General features: G+C 38.0%; 1 protein-coding gene across 1 annotated transcript in view; it reads right to left on the bottom strand.

Moving 5' to 3' along the window:
- Positions 1–1051: 1051 nt before the first annotated feature.
- itga1 (integrin, alpha 1) overlaps positions 1052–22330 on the bottom strand; it is a 91378-nt gene continuing 70099 nt past the window's right edge. The window contains exons 16-30 of the mRNA XM_049469001.1: positions 20409–20575; positions 19374–19510; positions 18393–18503; positions 15830–15906; positions 14913–15039; positions 14571–14651; positions 14045–14121; positions 13488–13577; positions 13207–13315; positions 11922–12035; positions 11681–11782; positions 8824–8934; positions 7191–7292; positions 6481–6594; positions 1052–5181 (exon numbers count right to left, since the gene is read on the bottom strand). Coding sequence (XP_049324958.1) covers positions 5122–5181; positions 6481–6594; positions 7191–7292; positions 8824–8934; positions 11681–11782; positions 11922–12035; positions 13207–13315; positions 13488–13577; positions 14045–14121; positions 14571–14651; positions 14913–15039; positions 15830–15906; positions 18393–18503; positions 19374–19510; positions 20409–20575 — 1579 coding nt within the window. The 3' untranslated portion in view covers positions 1052–5121. The remainder of the gene's footprint in view (positions 5182–6480; positions 6595–7190; positions 7293–8823; positions 8935–11680; positions 11783–11921; positions 12036–13206; positions 13316–13487; positions 13578–14044; positions 14122–14570; positions 14652–14912; positions 15040–15829; positions 15907–18392; positions 18504–19373; positions 19511–20408; positions 20576–22330) is intronic.

Here is a 22330-nt window from a genome sequence, read left to right as displayed (position 1 = left end):
GTTTATATGTTCAGTTTGGGTGGTTCACTGCTCATGTTTTGACTTTGACATATTTAAAATTTTCTCAATTTTAAGAAGAAATTCCTTTCAAAATTCAAAAATTTTGTCATTCGCCAATAGTTTCTAATTGGGGATTTGTTCAGTTCACAAGAAGAGCAGGATTACTGTGGAAATATATATATATATATATATATATATATATATATATATATATATATATATATATGTATATATTGTATTACGACTTTTTTCAATCTTAGGAAGAAATTTCTTACAAAAACAATGTTACGAAGATTTCAGCTTTTATGAATATTTTGTCCCCAATGTTTTTTAATTGTGGATGTGTTCATTTTACGAGAAGAGCAGAATCACTGTGGTAAGACTTCGTGACATTTTGCTACGACTTTTTTCAATCTTAAAAAGAAATGTTTTCCAAAAACCCAATTATGAAATTTCAGTTTGTATTTTGTGAATTGACGATGTGTTTAGTTTATGAGAAGATTCTTTTTTTACTTTTAGTTTTTCCTTTTTTCAATCTTAGGAAGAAATTTCTTTTAAAAAACCAATTACGAAGATTTCAGTTTTTAGGTTTTGTCATTCGCAGATGATTTTATTGGGAATTGGGAATGTGTTCAGTTTAGGAGAAGAGCAGAATCACTGTGGGAAGACTTTTGACTTTTTATTAAAAGTTTTCTCAGTTTTAAGAAGAAACTTCTTCCAAAAACCTAGTTATGAATATTTCAGTTTTGTCGAAGATTTTGTCTTTCGCTAACGATTTCTATTTGGAGATATGTTCAGATTATAAGAAGAGTGGGATAACTGTGGGAAGATTTTTTTCCTTCCTATTATGAATTTTCTTAATTTTAAGAAAAAAATGTATTTAAAAAAAAATAAGTTATGAAGAGTTTGTCTTTCACCAATGCTTTCTAATAGTATAATATTCAGTTTACAAGGACAGAGTAATCCATCATTATAATACACTTTGACATTTTATAAGTGTTTTTAGCTTAATTTTAAGAAAGTTTTAGGAAGATAATGGTGAATGAGGCCCTTTTTTTTTGTCATTTTAAACAAACAATTTTAATACATGATGATACACGTGAAGGCAGGAGTGCAGTGCTGATGTCGGCTGGGGAATCTTACATACAGTAATACAGTATAATCTCACCATACTACTTCTTTTGCAAAAAAAAAAAAAGAGAACATTTGATTAATTATACGTAATTGTCAAGAAATAATGCAGTAATGTTTTGTGATGGCCGTACCCTGCTGGCTTACTTATAATCATTCTCTCCCTCGGTGTAAAAATAACTTTAAAACCATAAACCAGGTTAAATTTACAGGTGAGAGATGCAGATAATTCATTTACATTTCTCAAACATAAACATTACGCCGCATTTTAAACCCTGTATAAATTCCCACTCAGATGTTTGATCAAGACAAACAGCATTACCAGTCTGAGCGTCCGGCTCCGTCCAGACAAATCAGATAAAAACTCAATTTCACATAAAACTCTCAGATAAACCACAGCCATACCAGAACAAACCCGTCAAACTCACAAAAACACACTGCATTCAACTCTTTATCTGCTTTACACACTCAGATCAAAACATTATGACCATCTCCTCCTTCCCGCACCCATTATTCATCATATCAGATCCACTGATCACACAGAAGCACTGTGTAGATCTACTGTGTAATAATTACAGACTGTAGATCTGTATCTGTTTCTCTGTATACAGTATTATTTTCCTCCTTCTTACCCTGTTCTTTAATATTTACTTTTGGGCATATAGTGTATTTTATCCTGCATTACCCAATTAAATCATTAGTTATGTCCTACATTTTTTAATAAACCCAAGAGAAATTTAAAGAGAATTGAGAAAATTACCCAAAAAACTCAAAATAATTCCACAGTATAGCTGCTGCCACCGCTAATGTGACTCGATTAATGAAAAATCAAAAAAATTAAAAAGCTTAAAAGGTGAGGACCTTATATTTAAATGGAAATGAAATATGAAAAATGATATGTGAAACTGTTTTTCATTCCTTTAAACACGTTCTATAACTCATTTGTTTGCTCTGGTCCTAATATCTCGGGTTTAGTTTGGTTAGGTTTAGTTTGTAGGTGGGGTTAATTTGGTTGGGTTTTATTTGGTTTATTTTGGGTTTGTTTGTTTGTGTGTTTTTTTGGTTTGGGTTTAGCTTGGTGTGGATTGGTTTAAGTTTAGTTTAGTCCTGGTTGGGTTTAGCTTCGTGTGGTTTGGGTCTGGTGTAGGTAAGGTTGAGTTTGGCTTGGTGTTGATTGGTTGGGTTTATTTTGGTTATGATTGGTTTGGGTTGAGTTTAGTCTGATTGAGTTGGTTTGGGTTTAGTTTGGTCTTGGTTGAGGTTAGCTAGGTGTGTTTGTTTTTTGTAACTTGGTCTGTTCCGGTCGGGTTTAGGTTGAGTTTAGTTTGATTGGGTTTGATTAGGTTGAATTTATTTTGGTCACAGCTGTTTTGGGTTGAGTTTAATTTGATTGGGTTGGTGTGGATTGGATTAAGTTTGGTTGAGTTGGGTTTACTTTGGTTATGATTGGGTTTGGTTTTGTTGGGTTGAGTTTGGCTTGGTGTGGTTTGGGTTTGGTTGGGTTAAGTTTACTTTGGGTACGGTTGTTTTGGGTTGAGTTTATTTGGATTTGGTGTGGATTGGGATAAGTTTTATTCGGTTGGGTTTACTTTGGTTACGATTGGTTTAAGTTAAGTTTAATTTGATTGGGTTTGGTGTAGATCGGGTTAAGTTTGATTGGGTTGGGTTTACTTTAGTTACAACTGGTTTAAGTTTAATTTAATTGGACTTAGTGTGGGTTGGTTTAAGTTTTATAGGGTTTGGTGTGGGCTGGGTTTACTTTGGTTACGTTTGGTTTAGGTTGGATTTTGCTGAGTGTGATTTGGTGTAATTTGGTCTGGTCTGGTTTGGGTTTGCCCAAACGAATTGCATTAGAAATGAACCAGAATCTGACCCAAACTAAAAAGTGCAGGTGTGAAAACGCCCAAAGTTGGCATATCTGAGTTGATCCTCCTGAGTAAGATTGTGATAGTTTTCTTTTTTTTTTTCTCTTAAGACAGTATTCAGGGGTCTGTGTTTGACAATGTCATTAAATTACATTACAAGCATTATTGCAAACATCACTCTATATACACTCTGAGCTCTATATACATTTACAGTACAATCTATCAACGAATTCTGCGTGAAAAATGACAGTGTCAAAATGCTTCGTACGAGCAGAGGAATGTGCCACAACAGTCATTAACAAATCGTAAAATACTCATTTAAAAAAAATACATTTACAGTGGTTTAAAAAACAAGGAAAACTTAAGAAAATGTTTAAAAACTTCATTAAAAAACTTCAAATATGGCATGGTTGTGATTGAATGGCCATAAAGCGCTGAAGAAGAAGCTGCTGTGTGAAAATCTCAAGATCTTCAGACTCTTGGTGAGATATTCCATGTCTATTTCATGTCTAAACAAATTTATCTTAATCCTTATCTGGACGGGATTAGTGTCTCAGGGGGTTCTGGGGTAATTGTCTCTTTTGTGTTTTTTTTTTATCCTCTGTGATTTTATTTCCGTCTGGAACGACCATGAGCGTGTTTTTCTTAGACTACCTATAAGAAAATTACAGGCTGAACTATCTACTGTTTTTCGCTGAACTCATTTTTTGTGGTCTTCCAGGAATTTTAGTCCCGTCCAGACTCACATCTCTGAGTTTCGTCTCCTCGTGTTTAATAAAATAGCTATTTATTCATTGCCACGCACCGTAATTACACGGAGATCCATGTAAAAACACAACAGCGAATGGAAATGGAGGAGCTACTGAACGCGATGTCATGTGACTGAGAAAGCCTGAGAAAAAAAATCACTGGTCCTTGAGTTTTTTTTTTTTTTCAATTGCAGTCTGGACGCAGGAGTTTTATCACTAAGTAGAAGTGTGATTTTTTTTTTTTCACAGACGCCCCCCTGAGACACTAATTCCGTCCAGATAGGGCTTTAAAATAGGGATGCACAGATCTGATGTTTGGATTGGATATAAGTATTTTTTTTACCTAAATCACCTGGGTTTGGTATCTAATCTTGAAAAATGAATCAGAGGAAGAACTGAATTGGAACTGAAACTGCTGGATCAGTGCATCCCTACTCTTTATCATTTAACTGAAGCTGGACATATACAGGGGTTGAACAATGAAACTGAAACACCTGTCATTTTAGTGTGGGAGGTTTCATGGCTAAATTGGAGCAGCCTGGTGATTAATCTTCATTAATTACACATTGCACCAGTAAGAGCAGAGTGTGAAGGTTCAATTAGCAGGGTAAGAGTACAGTTCTGCTCAAAATATTGCAATGCACACAACATTATGGGTGATTGTTGGTGCACGTCTTGCTGGCGCATCTGTGACCAAGACAGCAAGTCTTTGTGATGCATCAAGAGCCACGGTATCCAGGATAATGTGAGCATACCACCAAGAAGGACCAACCACATCCAACAGGATTAACTGTGGACGCTGTAAGAGGAAGCTGTCTGAAAGGGATGTTTGGGTGCTAACCTGGATTGTATCCAAAAAACATAAAACCACGGCTGATCAAATCACCGCAGAATTCAATGTGCACCTCAACTCTCCTGTTTCCACCAGAACTGTCCGTCACCACAATAAATTAAGTTTCATTGTCCAACCCCTGTATCATGATTTTTTTATATTTTAAAGGCATTTCATGTTTTTTTTTTTCATTTTAAAGGCATTTCATGGTTAGAAAATCGTCCTGACACTTTTTAAGACTAGAAACAACATGAAGAAAGACTAACCAGTCAACATCAGCTGCTGATTCTTTGGTCTGAGCTTTGCTTCAGGAATGTTCCTGAAGATCCAGACTCTTTGGATTGACAGATAAACAACATTATATTCCAGAAGTTTCCTGAAGACTCTCTGGGTTGTGAGATATTCCCGATGCAGATCTCTGGGCTTATCTTTTGGCGCTGCTGGTCTGTGGTGATGCTGTTAAACTCTGAAGTCTATGGCCTCTGCAGGATGTGGAAAGGTGAGGGAATGACCTGAGGAGAAGTTCGGCTTCTGATTGAAGCCTTTACTCGTCTTTCATCTCCTCCTTCATATCTTCCACTGATTTTCTCTTGAAGAAGCCGGCCTGAGGAGAAACGCAGGAACCAGGGTTTAGTGTGTAAAGGCAGTTAAAACTACAAAATCTCCAATATCTGCATTTTCTACCAAAATGTGTTAAAAAAGCCATTATGAACGATGTGTTTCAATTAGTTTTAACTATTCAATTACCCAGTTAACAGAAAAACTCTTATTCAATGTTTTTTTAATCTATGTTTTTCCCACATAGTAAATAAATACTAAAGTGATTCAGACTATGAAGGAACACATAAGGAATCATGTAGTAACTTAAAAGTGTTAAACAAACCAAAATACTTGTTAACTTTAGCATTTGTTTCTGAGGCTGGTAACTCTGATAAACTTATCCTGTACTACAGAGGAAACTCTTGCTCTTCCTGTGACGGTCCTGTTGAGTGCCAGTTCCATCATTAGAACGCTTTTGATCGTCTTTGCGGTGAATGCACATGAGGACACTTTCAAAATTCTTGAAATTATTTTTTTCAGACTGACTGATTTTTTATTTAAAGTCATTTTTATCTTGACTTAGTTGAGAAGTTTTTGCTTCTCATAATCTGGATTAGAACATTACTTAAATAGAGCTATTCACTGTATACCTGTAACTCTACCTCTTCTCTACTTTACAACTGATGCTCTCAAACACTTTATTAAGAGACAAGAAATTCAAGTAATTAACTCTTGATAAAGTTCAGCACAGCTGTTAACTGAAAGCCTGAATTCCAGTTGACTCTACCTCATAAAACTGACTGAGAAAATCCAGCAGAGATGTGCAAAACTGTCTCTATTTAAGGAAGAGGTGCTACTTTAAACAAATGTAAAATATAAAACATATTCTGGTTTGTTTAACAGTTTTTTTTTTTGTTTACCAAATAATTCCATATGTTTTTCATAGTTTAAATGAGTTTATAATTAATGCAAAATTCAGAACATTTTAAAATAGTGAAAAAAAAAAAACACTGAATTTAAAGAGAGTCCAAACTAATATGCTTCAACAGTGGCATATTCTCAATAACTGCTATTCTAATACTCATGTTTTATGTTTAGTAAAGTGATTTATATTCATTTCTGCTGTAACTCATCCAATTACTCAGGTTTTTTACACTCTCTATAATAAAATGTACAGTTGGGTCTGAGTTCTTTAAGCACTGATCATATCCTCGGTATGCTTATTAAAGAATATTGTAAATAATAAATCAGAAAATTCATCAACATGCAATAAAATTTTGTCATATAGAAATCACCCAATCACAATATATAATATATATAATATATATCCTGGTGTGTTGGGAAGTAAATAATTAGTGCTTACCTTCCACAGAGCGAAGATAACCAGAGCCAGTATTAATAATCCTATTAAAATACTCAATATGATGATCCACAGCGGGATTCCCCCCCGAGCCTCTTTAGACACCTGTACCTTCACCTATACAATAAACACATAATAAACACATAATAAACACATTACAGATAGAACTGTTCAATTCTATTACAATTCATTCTATAAACACATCTCTAACAACACATGCCAGGTGTTTATGGACTATATATGTATATATATATATATATATATATATATATATATATATATATATATACGTATATATATATACGTATATATATATATACGTATATATATATATATATATATATATATATATATACGTATATATATATATATATATACGTATATATATATATATATGTGTATGGATGTATTAATTAGCTGTTATATACATTTTATTACACTTTGTTATTTTATTATGTTATTTTATTATTAAGTTAAATTTGAACTTAGTATAGCTTCAATGAATAATTATTAGCCTTTCATTGCTTTATTATTGTTTATTTTGTTTTTCTGTTTTTATTTTTTTTTCTCCATTTTGCATCAGAGTTTGTCAGTAATCAGACCAATGTGTTTACATTATTTTGGGTAATCAGATTACATGAAATATTATCACAGAAATCAGTTAAAATAGTTAAAATACGGCTCATAAAATACAGAAACATCCTCTTCCTCACCTCTCTGACTTCATCTCGCTGGCTGAGCTGGAACAGCGCTGTGTCTCTATTCTGCAGCTTCGCTTCTACTATCAGATCCAGACTTTTATCAGAGAACTCGGCCTGAAGAGACGAGAACATAGGAAGAACATCCACATCACACACAGCACAGATAGAGCAGTCTCCAACCCACCATCACCAGGATTATATACAGCATAACCTTTTTTTATAATAGTGTAAATGTGTGTATAACGTTTACATTTACTTTATAAGACATAACTATGTTATATTGATTCTTAAAAACACAGTATTAGGGCTCTCTTTGGGTGGGTACAGTAGATGGCACTCTTTCTCCTCATTACTCCTAGGGTGATGTGGATCAGTACACAACGTCTGTGAGCTGATGTATCGGAACCGAGTCGCTGCGCTTTCCTCCGAGAAAGTGACGGAATCTGACTTCGTATGTATCGGAGGACGCGTGTGCTAGTCTTCACCCTCGTGGTGTTGGGGCATCACTAGTGATAGAGGGAGTCCTACTGAGAGGGTTGGGTAATTGGTCGTGTAAATTGGGGAGAAAATGGAATGAAAAAATGTATTTCTCTATGACAGTTTTCCTAAAATTAGATTTAAAAAAATTAAAATATGGCATGGCTTAGAGTATCGCAGTATATTGTGATATATTTAAGCAATAGAACACGAGAGGGAGTGTGTTTTCACGAATAACATGATGTTATTCGTGATAACACACAACCTCGAGTGTTCTATTGCTTTTATACAACAGTTTTTTTACAAAATGAATAAAGAAAATAAATTAAAGAACTTTCAGAAATTAAGAATAAATATGCTTTAATATGGACTGTGCCTTCTGCCAAAAAGTAGTTCCACAACAACTGTAACAGAATTCAAACTTAACTACAAACAGTGTATAGTTTAAACAGACTAACACCACAAATGTTAGCTTGAAAGAAAAATTGGGAATAAGCGAAGATAGTAACATTAAGACCGTGAAATAACGCTAGTACTCTCCTCTCCTGCTTCGCATTTTTTGAGCATTTCTGCTTGTTTTGCTGGGTGGTGTTAGTTTTAGCTAGCCGGCTGGACCGTGGTTAGGTTAGCGTAGCTTGTTTTAGCTCAGCATTAACTTAGCTTAGCCAAGCCTGGCTGGTTAAGTTACCGTTTTGTCTGTCAGACGGCATTAGCCGAGCGATTTTCTTTTCCTTTTTTTTCCACAAAAGACGAGCCAGCGCTGCGGGCGAGCGTGCCGTGGTTGAGCGCTAGCCTGTGCTAAGCTAACGTTGCTGCTGCTGGTGCTGCTGGAGGTGATGATTAAAAACTGTACTGTGTGTATATATGCAGTTCCTCTGCAACGTGTCAGTGGAGTGATACATGTTTTGTGTGAGAAGGCCGTGATTTTATCACAAATATCAGCGCGGCTAGAACACTTTCCTAACCAATCAGATTGTGAGGTCGGAACTAACTGTTGTATAATGAATCGTAAGCTCTGTATAATGATCCATATCATATCGCCAAGTTCCTGCCAGTACACAGCTCTAATTACAGGTAGTGTACTGTATGTGATGCAGGGCTGAGTGCAATATAAATGTAATATAAACTAGATTAAGCAGTTTTAGAGTGATGACGAGGAGGAGCTTACTTTGATGAAGGTTGGCATCCACACTCTGAAGGTGGCGTTGATCTGGTTGAATTTAGCTGGAGGGATTTTACACACAAACCATTTGCAGGGACTGGCCTCCTCCTTACAGCTCTGAGAGAAACACACACAATAACTTTAATCAGAACTTTATTCATATATTTCATATAAAACGCTTAAAATATGTCTGTCTAATTTAATGAATGCTGCTTTTAGCTATTTTAAGTTGCACCCACTGCTGAGACAGATGTGCAAATGCACATAAATACACAGCGTTTCTATTCCCTGTATTAGAAAAGTACTGCCAATAGAATAGGACTCTCTGGAGCAGATAAATAAAGATGAAGCTATTGGCATCATTTTGATATTCACTACCAGTCAAAATGACTAATGACTTTATTACTGCAGTTCTTCACCTGTGAGAACTCTAATTCTAATTCTTCTCTTCACTGCTGAAACTAAGACTCAGTCCTTAATCATGTTAAGCTAAAAGCTAAAGGCTAAAGCTGTTGTTTCCATGTAGGTCAGCCAGACGTCTTCCTGTAGCAGATTGCTCCAGTTTCAAAACAAGAGTCTGAGTTTGAAGGTGTAGGAAACAGTACTCACCGCTCTCTGGCTTCATCTACAATATCTCTAAAGAAAAGACTTATACTTTTAATAGTTACAGAGTTCTCTGTGTTTGACTATTTTTCTAGTTATTATGATGAGAGTGTGAATGTGCTGTGAGTGTGTAAGTGTGTAAATGCTGCTGCAGTAGAGAGTAACAGCAGTAACCAGAGGTGGAAAAAGTTCTGAAAAATTGTAATTAAGTAAAAGTACCTTTACTTTGCTAAAATTCTACTCAAGTAAAAGTAAAAGTACCCATCTAAAAATCTACTTGAGTAAAAGTAAAAAAGTACTCAATTTAAAATGTACTTTGAGTAAAAGTTACATAGTTACTTTTAATTATTTGATGTAAAAATGTAAAAGCAAATCATGCATTAAATTGTTTTTAAAGAACTATTATTCCACATAATAATTTGGACCTTTCAGTATTTGTTCAGACCACCCCATAAAACATTTTCAAGAAGAAGTGGCATAGGTTTCTATGATCCATTTTTTTCTTTACTATTAAAAAGTTATGGTCATATAAGTAACTATAAACTGTAATTTTATAGTTCTACAGGTCATTGTTATTTTTTAACTTCCCATTGCTATGCTTTAACTGCTATTTACATGTTTTTTAACATTTAAGCAGATTTTTTAATGATAAAAGTACTTACACCAAATGCTTTCTCAGGTTTGATGTAGAAGTTTTGAAAGCTGACAGCTCTGTCCGGTGGGGCACATGTTGCATTGCATGAGGACGTTATTGCCTCGTTATTCCACGTGTGAGCATCCGTGCGCCGGTGCATCCGTGCCAATTTTATTTTTTTTTCTTCAGACAATTTTTCCCCCCAGCATTTTATTTTTTACTCAGTAATTGGGAGTTGTCCAATGTAGCAAAGTAGATTACTTGTGTCAAAATGTACTTGAGTAAAAGTAAAATTACCTATTTTAAAAACTACTTTAAAAATTACAAATTACTCATAAAATCTACTCAATTACAGTAACTTGAGTTAATGTAATTCATTACTTTCCACCTCTGGCAGTAACACCATATGTGCCAGTACTACTTTACGACAGATAAAGACTTTTGGAAATTTACATTTTTAAATATATTTAAATATATTTCCAAAGCTTGGTTCATTTTCTTTACTAGAAAATATATTTCCAAAGCTCGGTTTATTTCCTTTACTATTAAATATATTTCCAAAGCTCGGTTTATTTCCTTTACTATTAAATATATTTCCAAAGCTCGGTTTATTTCCTTTACTAATAAATATATTTCCAAAGCTCGGTTTATTTCCTTTACTATTAAATATATTTCCAAAGCTCGGTTTATTTACTTTACTATTAAATATATTTCCGAAGCTCGGTTTATTTCCTTTACTATTAAATATATTTCCAAAGCTCGGTTTATTTCCTTTACTAATAAATATATTTCCAAAGCTCGGTTTATTTACTTTACTATTAAATATATTTCCAAAGCTCGGTTTATTTACTTTACTATTAAATATATTTCCGAAGCTCGGTTTATTTACTTTACTATTAAATATATTTCCAAAGCTCGGTTTATTTACTTTACTATTAAATATATTTCCGAAGCTCGGTTTATTTACTTTACTATTAAATATATTTCCGAAGCTCGGTTTATTTCCTTTACTATTAAATATATTTCCAAAGCTCGGTTTATTTCCTTTACTACAGACCAGCTGTAAGCTTTTAAACAGAGTTTAGTTTGCTAAAAAAAAAAATCACTGTATCTTTTTGTATTACAATATACTAATATTTGTATTTCCAACACTAAAATTATTTTATTATTTTTCAGTTTTCAGTTAATCTGTTTTTTAAAGGCATTTTGTACCATTTTCAGGTTGTTGACTGGACCTGAAGAGCTTAAATAGCAAAAATAAGAGAAAAAATGTTTATTTACTTTATTTCAGTAATTCAGTTCAAAAAATAGAATATTATATATTATATTTAAGACCAATTGGTACTTTTGGCAGTGTGGGCAGTGTGCCAAGTCCTGCTGGAAAATGAAATTCTGCATCTCCATAAAAGTTGTCAGTAGCAGAGGGAAGCATGAAGTGCTGTAAGATTTTGTGGGAAAACAAAACTGCGCTGACTTTAGACTTGATAATAAAACACAGTGGATCAACACCAGCAGATGACATATCTCTCTAAACCATCACTGTTCATAAGTAAACACACAGTCCAAACTGCTCGTGGTCTTGTGTGAAGTTTCCACCAATCAGTGATGGTGGTCTCTAGTACTCACCAGCAGGTAGTTGCTGAGGGTCTCTGTTTTAGGTTTAGTGGTGTGGATGTGTGAGGGCTTGATTTTCAGAGGGTCGACCAAATCAGTCTGGCAGTGGATCGTCTGCAGAATCAGAATCAAAATCAGAATCATTTCTTCCAGCTGATCCATAACTGAATATTTATTTATTATTGCTAATATCAGATTAAATGATTAATAAATGTATTGTTGCTGGTAGATCTTTGGGTTTGGAGTCACTCACAGGTGTGGAGGAGATCCGGGTGAGGTACAGCAGGAAGTTCTGTGCAGGTGTTTTGTAGGGGAAGGTGATGTTCAGCTGCAGAGGAGGACTCTCCAGCTCCGAATCTTTCTCAATCTGTCAGTTACAATCACAGAACACATCATTATCACTTATCACTACACCCAAAATATATATATATATATATATATATATATATATATATATATATATATATATATATATGTATATGTGCAGTACTTTAATCACTTTATTAACTCTGCTCAGGTATATTTGGTCACATGTCACATTTGACCTACTGGAAGATAGGGATGTATCGATACTGATTACTCCACCCGATTACAAGTGTGAGTATGAGTATATTTTTACTCGCTAATGACAATACCTACTTTATTAAATATAAAACATATAAAATATTATATAATACAATTTATTTACTTTTCCAAATGAAACATATACATGAAATGATTCGTAGTTTGAGGCGTATGTTACTTTTTACAGAGCAGTAAGTACGATTGTATTCTCTCGCTCACACTCACTCCCTCTCAATCTTGCTCACTTTCTCACTCTCTCACAATCTCTTGCTCTCTCTTACACTTCCTCTCACTTTCACTCTCTCTCTAATTCTTTTCTCTCATTCTCTCTTGCTCTCTCAATCTCTCTTGTTTGCTCGCTCACTCTCTCACTCACTCTCTCTCTCGCACTCTCTCACTCTCTCTCTCATTTTTTTCTCTCATTCTCTCTTGCTCTCTCAATCTATCTTGTTCGCTCACTCACTCTCTCTCTCACTTACTCTCTCTCTCGCACTTGCTCTCGTTTTCGCACACTTTCTCTCTCTCGTTTTCTCTCGCTCTCTTACTATCTCTCCCTCTCGTTTTCGCTAACTCTCTCGTTTTCTCTCTCTCGCTCTCTCTCACTATCTCTTCCTCTCAGTTTCGCAAACTCTCTCGTTTTCTCTCACTCTCTCTCACTATCTCTCCCTCTCGTTTTCTCTCACTCTCTCTCGCTCTCACTCACTCTTGTTTTCTCTCACTCACTCTCTCTTGCTCTCTCTTTCTCTCGTTTTCATTATGTTCATCTATCTATCTATCTATCTATCTATCTATGTCTTGTTTTCACTCTCTCTCTCTTGTTTTCGCTCACTCTCTCGTTTTCTCTCACTCAGTCTGACTCTCTCTCTCCAAAATGTTTATAAATTGATTTCCATTGAAAAAAATGAAGATCTTATCCTGCTCTTCTAAAGCTGCACTTGATACAAACATATCTTACTGCTTCTATTGGTTCTTACTGTATAGCTAACGTTCATCTCCTCCCCGATCACACTGGTGTTGTTAAAAACATCCGGCCATTTTTCTCCTTCCTTTATGATGATGTGATCCTCTTTCATGTGTTTCATCCTGAAAACAGATCAAAGAATAAGAGAAGCTTCATTATCTCACACTGAGCTCTGATACAGGAACGTGGAACAGAGGAATCCAAACTCTCGCACACTCGCTAGTGCAGACTAGGTTAATTTAACTCACACTTAAACACTTGTACACACTCACATGTGTGTATAACAGTACTTACGCGGTGAACTTTAGGCTGACCTGGTACTTCACAGGGATGGAGATGTGAACGAAGTTGTCCTTCAGTTTATCGAGAGCTTCTTCACTGTCACTAAACAGATAAAACAGGGGAACAGTGAGGATCAGTCTGAGATCAGAACTAATCTGATAAAACAGGGGAACAGTGAGGATCAGTCTGAGATCAGAACTAATCTGATAAAACAGGGGAACGGTGAGGATCAGTCTGAGATCAGAACTAATCTGATAAAACAGGGGAACGGTGAGGATCAGTCTGAGATCAGAACTAATCTGATAAAACAGGGGAACGGTGAGGATCAGTCTGAGATCAGAACTAATCTGATAAAACAGGGGAACGGTGAGGATCAGTCTGAGATCAGAACTAATCTGATAAAACAGGGGAACGGTGAGGATCAGTCTGAGATCAGAACTAATCTGATAAAACAGGGGAACAGTGAGGATCAGTCTGAGATCAGAACTAATCTGATAAAACAGGGGAACGGTGAGGATCAGTCTGAGATCAGAACTAACGAGGTCCTCAGAGTGTGGGCGGAGTCTCACCTCGTTACCGTCACGTTAATAACGATGTCCTTCTTAACGCTTAACAGATTCACCTCAAACAGGATCTGCAGCTCTTCCTGTAAAAACAACAGAAAAACACGGATATTTCACCTGTCTGTCTGTTTATCTATTTGTCTTTTTCTCTATCAGTCTCTCTGTTTGTCTTTTCATCTTGCTGTATCTTGCGATCTGCCCATCGGTTTCTCTCTTCATCAATATGTTCATCTATCTATCTATCTATCTATCTATCTATCTATCTATCTATCTATCTATCTATCTATCTATCTATCTATCTATCTATCGGTACATTTCTTTGCCCATCTGTTTCTCTCTTCATCAGTATGTTCATCTATCTATCTATCTATCTATCTATCTGTCTGTCTGTCTGTCTGTCTGTCTGTCTGTCTATCTTGCTGTACATTTATCTGCCCATCTGTCTGTCTTTCTACAAATCTGTCTGTCTGTCTGTCTACCCCTCCATTTGTATTATTTGCACAAATATGGAGGAGATGGAGGAGAGTTTTACCACTGCGTTGGTTTTGAGGAAGGGGTATCCCACTGCACACACCACCCGCGTATTATTGAGCTCACAGTCCTTATCTTTAGGCTGTGGAGAGAAAGACAGAGAGAGACACAGAGAGAAAGATTAAGAATGTCTGCAGCAGCTCATCAAATGTAATTATTACACATACTTGTTAAAGATGATAATCATTATGCTGGTTTATGTAAATGATCACATACTTCTACTTGTTGGCTCAGCTACCCAACAGTTCTGGGCTTTAAACATTTAACCCTCTAGTATCTGGATCACATCAGTCATCACTAGACTACAAGCTTTTTGAACCCATAATAATGTATTGATACTGACCTCCACCTTGACGTAGTTGATGTTTTCGGTGGTGCTCAGGATGACCCTGGTGTTGTAGGCGTTATCTCCACTGTTCTTAATGTTTATACTGACCTGGAACTTCTCCTGACTAGCCTTAATGAGGAGCCTGCAGATCACAGAGACAGTATACATTATATGTATGTACGTATATACAGGGGTTGGACAATAAAACTGAAACACCTGGTTTTAGAGCATAATAATTTATTGTGGTGACGGACAGTTCTGGTGGAAACAGGAGAGTTGAGGTGCACATTGAATTCTGTCGTGATTTGATCAGCCGTGGTTTTATGTTTTTTGGATACAATCCGGGTTAGCACCCGAACATCCCTTTCAGACAGCTTCCTCTTACAGCGTCCACAGTTAATCCTGTTGGATGTGGTTACCCTGGATACCGTGGCTCTTGATACATCACAAAGACTTGCTGTCTTGGTCACAGATGCGCCAGCAAGACGAAGACAATTTGTCCTCTAAACTCCTCACAACTGTGCTCTTACCCTGCAAATTAAACCTTTACACTCTGCTCTTACTGGTGCAATGTGCAATTAATGAGAAAGATTGGCCACCAGGCTGCTCCAATTTAGCCATGAAACCTCCCACACTAAAATGACAGGTGTTTCAGTTTCACTGTCCAAACCCTGTATTTACATGGTTATATAGTTTGGTGATGTTTGTGCAGTACTGACTAAAAATGACCACAAGGGGGCAGAGCTGAACAATGAATAATACTGTGTCTGTATCTGCAGAGGGCACAGTGTACAGGTTTCCTATAGCAGCACACCTGATTTACCATTATTAAATTATTACATTATTTAAAAATGTAATTGCTCGTGGAGTAGATTTTATATATATGTGTAATCATTGTAAATATTATTTTTAGCTGAGTGAAAGCTGATTACCTGCTGATGTTGGCCTCTGCTTTCAACTGCAGGTCAGCGATGCACTTGTTGTTATTCCCACAGTCCACCAATGCAATCTGCAGCACACACACACACACACACACAGTTAACACGCAAGGAAAGTATAATCCAACATAATAGCAATCTAATCTGATCTACTCTAATGTATAATATAATAATGACATAATAATAGCTCTGAGCTGTACACTGTCCACTACACACACACTGACACACACACACACACACACACAGGACTGTGCTGGAATTCATGAAACACTCCTACGAGCTGCTGCTACTGGAGGAGGAACAAGATCAACAGACAGACAGACAGACAAAAAGAAGAACACAGAAAAAAAGATAACCAGACAGAGAAAGACAGATAAACAGACAGACAGGCTTACAGACAGACAGTTAGGTCGATAGACACATAAATAGACAGACAGGTAGACAAATAGGGAGGCAGACAGACATATATCTATCCTTTGGTCTGTGTCTGTCTGCCTGTCTGTCCACAGATCTGTATGTCTTCCTGCCTGTCTACCTGTCTGTCTGTCTATCCATTTGTCCACCGGTCTGTAAGTCTGACTTTCACCTGATCCAATAACTATATAGTTGTCTGTCTGATGAATTCCTTGGATTCTGATTGGTCAGAACAGGTAAAAAGAACAAATGCTGTTCACCACGGTATTATCTATTTATCCTTAGGTCTGTGCCTGTCCACCTGTCTGTCTGTCTGTGCCTCTGTTTATATATTTGTCTGTATGTTTGTCTTTTTCTCTCTCTGTATCTGTCTGTCTATCCATTTGTCCACCTGTCTGTAAGTCTGTCTTTCACCTTTTCCAACAGCTACAATCTGATTGGTCAGAACAGTTAAAAAGGCCAAAAGCTTTAACAGTTTAACACTGTATTATCAGTCTGAGCTGCTGTGGGAAACTGCCTCTATAATGAACACAATCACAGTTAATGCCTCCACACTGGTTCCCAGCTCTTCAGAGGATCATTACAGCAGTGTGTGTGTGTGTGTGTGTGTGTGACTGTGTGTGTGTGTGTGTGTTTCTTTAACTGCTTTTTAACTACAGAAAATCTCCCACTTACTTGTAACACTTAAACATGGTGTGGATGGATCACAGCTGTTCCCCACACGGCCGTGCCAAACCTCAATCAGATACACCAGTCTAACCGTAAAGCTCCTGATCCTCATTACTCGCACTGTGGAGTGAGCTGCTCACTATAAACTACACTAAAAACTCACTAAAATCTCTATTTAGAATACTGTAACTGTCATAGAAATTAATGCAAAATCACAGATTTTTTTTTTGCGATTCAGAAATCCCATCTAATTAATGAATAATAATAATAGTAGTAACATCCGCAACATTTCCCCAACCCATCCCCAACTCTTCCCCAACCCATCCTGAACTCATCCCCAACTCTTCCCCAACCCATCCTGAACTCATCCTCAACTCTTCCCCAACCCATCCCCAACTCTTCCCCAACCCATCCTGAACTCATCCTCAACTCTTCCCCAACCCATCCCCAACTCTTCCCCAACCCATCCCCAACTCTTCCCCAACCCACCCCCAACTCTTCGCTAACCCATCCTGAACTCATCCCCAACCCATCCTCAACTCATCCCCAACTTATCCTCAACTCATCCCCAACTCATCCTCAACTCGTCCCCAACCCATCCCCAACTTATCCTCAACTCATCCCCAACTCATCCTCAACTCATCCCCAACCCTTCCTGAACTCATCCTCGACCCATCCTCAACTGATCCTCAACCCACCTCAACTGATCCTCAAACCATCCCCAACTCATCCTCAACCCATCCCCAACTGATCCTCAACTCATCCTCAGCTCATCTCCAACTAATCCTCAATTCATCCTTAACTCATACCTTACTCATCCCACACTCATCCTCAACGTATACCCCCCAACTCATCCTCAATTCATCCCAATCTCATACTCAACTCAACCCCCACTCTTCCCCAACCCATCCTTAACCCATTCACAACCCATCCTCATTTCATCCCCATCTCATACTCAACTCAACCCCAAATCTTCCCCAACCCATCCTTAACCCATTCCCAACCCATCCTCATTTCATACTCAAGTCATACCCAACCTATCCTCAGCTCATTCTTAACCCATGCCGAACTCTTCCCCAGCCCATCCTCAACTCATACCCAACTCATCCTCATCTCATCCTCAAGTCATCATCAACTCATCCTCAACTTGTCCTCAACTCATCCTTAACTCATACCCAACTCCATCTCAACTCATACCCAACCCATCCTCAACTTATCCCCATCTCATCCTCAAGTCATAATCAACTCATCCTCAGCTTATCCTCAACTCATACCCAACTCCATCTCAACTTATACCCAACAAATCCTCAACTCATCCTAAATTAATCCCCAACTCATCCTCAACTCATCCCGACATCATTCCCAACACATCCTCAACTCATCCTAAACTAATCCCCAACTCATCCTCAACTCATCCTAAACTCATACCCAACTCATCTCATCCAGAAGTATTGGATTGAGTTTTCTGGCTTACCGTTTTGTTTAGTGATGTTGGTAAATCTCCATCCAGAACTGGTCCACTGTCTTCATTCGCCAAACCAAAGTCAAGAGACACCATCAGCGGATCCCTGAAGTCCAGCTTCTCCTGCAGAACAGTAAACTAATATTACTGACCTGACTGCTTTTACACTATACTAGTGTATAGTGTTCAATGAAATGAACTTTTAATAGCTTTTATTTATTTATTGTTTGTTTGTTTTTTCTGTTCCACCTTAAGTGATGCAGCCTCTGCTGTCTGTTGCACTGTTTAAGGCGGAATTTAGGAAATTTAACTAGCAAGCTACCGATACATTCCAGTGGCTTTTTAAAAATGCTTTTTATGAAGAAAACGACCATAAAACACTGAAATTACATTTTAAACTATGGTAATAACATAGTGGTTATCATCATTTTTGGTTGCTTGTGCTTAATCTTGCCAGAGATTCTCATAGTCCTTTGTTTGGAGTGAAGTCCTAACACTTCCACTGACCTACCCCTCCAGCCTTACAAGAATCAGGAGGAGTAGGGCTAAGTGGTAAAATTAACTAAGGGGTGACGTCCACCTTAGTCCACCTTCTATACTGTGGTGTTTTAATGGAAGGCATGTGTTGGCCAGTCCAGGTTGCTGTAAGCGATATCTACTCTGAGAGATATCTACAGAGGAAAGTTCTGGATGTAATTTCTCGGTAATTTCTCCGCTGCTGTTTGATGCCACGCTCTCTGGTTCACATTAGGCCTCCTGTTTCTGGGCTGTATTTCGTGCTACCTGTTCTGAGAAGAGCTTTAACTCTGACGTCTAGATCCCCCTACATCCAACATCAAGGTAACTAGCGTGATGTGAATTGAGCAGCTGGATTAAAAAACAAGGTTTTCAAGATGTGCAGAACTGCTAAAGAAAGGTAAAACAGATAAACACTCCGCTTTAAAAGAGACGCCGTATTAAAGTGTGTGTTGGTGTGAGGGGTGATTTACTTGCCGACATGTAGAAGGAGTGGTTGGTGCACAGGTGGTGCGAGATGATGGTGTTCCTCTGGATCTTTCTGTCGTCCGTGTCTCTGAACCGCCCCCTGGCAATCGCACGCAACGAGTCCAGCGTCAGACTGTACCGGATGTCTGCAGAGAGAGAGAGAGACAGAAAGAGAGAGAGAGACAGAGAGAGAGAGACAGAAAGAGAGAGTGAACTACAGCTAAAGATGGAAATATCAATTGGCTGTAAGAAACATCAGCATTCTAGACTCGATGTGGAGATCTGCGCAAGCGCAGTAGCCAAAAATATATCTAAATCATTTAGTTTTTTTGTACATTATTGATCTAAACGCTATAAAAATATGTTTCTAAAATGGTTAGAGCTTCAGTTTGCAGTATTTCAGTCTCTGTACATTCAAAGAGATGGCAACTGGTATCATACTGCTCAACAGTATGAGATAACTGCAGTACTGGTGATAACTGCTCAACAGTGTTACAAACAGTGCAAAACAAATAGCCTAAGAAGGAGTGAAAAGAGTTGCCTATAAGGCCTGGTAAAACTCATATGTGTAGAATGTGTAAGACTAATGCGTCTCGTGGAGGAAGAGATTACACACTTTTAACCGCAATAACAGGATAACCCTCCACAGAGTGCATGTGTCAGCCCATACAATGTATAGCTATTATCACAGCAACACAGCAGAACTAACAAACACCACTAACCACACAAACCAGCAAACACTGCAAATTAAATACATTTAACCATTATCAAATATACAGATTTATACTCTTACAGAGTATAGATCTCATGAGTTCCACAGTGTTAATAATGTGGTTGATTCCAGATAGTAAAGAACATTAGCTCAACTCTCGATCAGTATTAGCAATTGGCCAATCTAGCTGAAAGACTTGAACAACTAAACCATCAAACTCAAGCAGAAACATTCCATTTACAGACTGCATATTTAAAGTGATAGTTCTGAAGCGACACTTTTCTGTTTTACTGTCTTTATTGGTGGACTGATGTAGAAGTGAAGATGCTCACCGGTCCTCGTGCTCGTCTCTTTCTCCGATTTGATTTTGTAGGTGAAACACACTTTCGCGTTCACACACACCGTGTCCCGTCCCTGGATGTTACACGTCGGCTGCTGCAAGTTGATCTTGTTCAGGTCGAAGGTCATCTCTGCATGGAGCTCCGCTACGTCTCGTGACCTGGAGACCAAACCAAAATCACAGTGAGGGATTAATTTAATCAACAGTTTTGAATAGTTTTATAATAAAGAGGTGTCTTTAGTTCCTTCCATGTCTTGTGCTTTCATGCTTCTTTGGTCTGTCTTACACCCGCCTGCATCGTTTAAATGGCAACAGGGCTTCGGAATATACAGGGGTTGGACAATGAATCTGAAACACCTGGTTTTAGACCACAATAATTTATTGTCCCGATGGACAGTTCTGGTGAAAACAGGAGAGTTAAGGTGCACATTGAATTCTGCTGTGATTTGTGTTTTTTGGATACAATCCGGGTTAGCACCCGAACAGATTCCTTTTACAGCATCCACAGTTAATCCTGTTGGATGTGGTTGGTCCTTCTTGGTGGTATGCTGACATTACCCTGGATACCGTGGCTCTTGATACATCACAAAGATTTGCTGTCTTGGTCACAGATGCGCCAGCAAGACGTGCACCAACAATTTGTCCTCTTTTGAACTCTGATATGTCACCCATAATGTTGTGTGCACTGCAATATTTTGAGCAAAACTGTGCTCTTACCCTGCTAACTGAACCTTTACACTCTGCTCTGGTACAATGTGCAATTAATGAAGATTGGCCACCAGGCTGATCCAATTTAGCCATGAAATCTCCCACACTAAAATGACAGGTGTTTCAGTTTCATTGTTCAACCCCTGTATTCTGACTCTGATCCGGACTTTCTGAGAACTTTTAGAGAACTGATGTTTATTCTGGGCCTGATGTGGTGCAGTAGGTCCTACAGGTTCTGCAGGTTCTGCTGGATACTGAAACAGCAGCTGCTGATCACAGTGTCATTCCGGGCAAAAGCAGCAGAACCGCCGTCCAGACATTCCTGGGACCAGAACGCGGGAGTCAGCCTGGGGAACGCAGCGCTCCTAATGGACTGGGTGGAGAACAGGAAGTAATGGATGGTGGAGGTCGCCAGTTTCCAAGCTCCGGTCCTGCAGCTGCTCTGTCCGATCGGTCTGAGAAAGGAAGCGAGGTCCGGTTCCTCTGTTTGCTCTCGGGCTCCGGAGAGCGAAAGTGAGGGCGAGCGAGAGTCAGTGAGAAAGAGAGAGAGAGAGAGAGAGAGAAAGAGAGAGAGAGAGTGGGGCAGTTTTGGAGGAAACGGCTCGTAACTCAAGAGCAAAGTTCAGGCCCGGATCCAAACAGCCAAACTTTGGTTTGAATCCTCAAGGAACCGCTTTGCTTGTTTCTACAGAATAAACTTCTATATGATGAATGATGGGAACTATAACACACATTAACTATCAAATAAATAATAATAATAACAACAGATGCACCCGGAAGGAAGTGCTGGACTAATATGGGAAACATGCAGAAGTAGAGTCATTGCCCCTACTGTCGGCCAGTTCCGCCTGCTGCACAGTTTCATTTTGGAAATTCTCAACTCTTAAACTTTAGCCTGGCAAAAAATCACGCCATAAAACATTACTTTAAGGAAATTAGTATCGCTAACACTGATAATTCTGTGCGTAAAAAACTCTAAAGTGCTGCTTCTATGATCGGGAGATCGCTGGTTCCAATCCTGGTCATGCAACTTGCCTTCAGCTGCCAGAGCCCTGAGAGAGCACAGTAGGTCTTGCTCTCTCTCTCTGGGTGGGTACAGTACAGTAGATGGAGCTCTTTCCCTCTTATCACTCCTAGGGTGATGTGGATCAGCACAAGGCTGCGTCTGTGAGCTGATGTATCAGAACTGAAAGCTGATAGTCGCAG

Source organism: Astyanax mexicanus, chromosome 20 (assembly GCF_023375975.1).
Source record: "Astyanax mexicanus isolate ESR-SI-001 chromosome 20, AstMex3_surface, whole genome shotgun sequence".
NCBI classification, from domain to species: domain Eukaryota; kingdom Metazoa; phylum Chordata; class Actinopteri; order Characiformes; family Acestrorhamphidae; genus Astyanax; species Astyanax mexicanus.
Note: the sequence above shows the minus strand (reverse complement) of the source record. Positions and strands in the feature narration are given on the sequence as shown.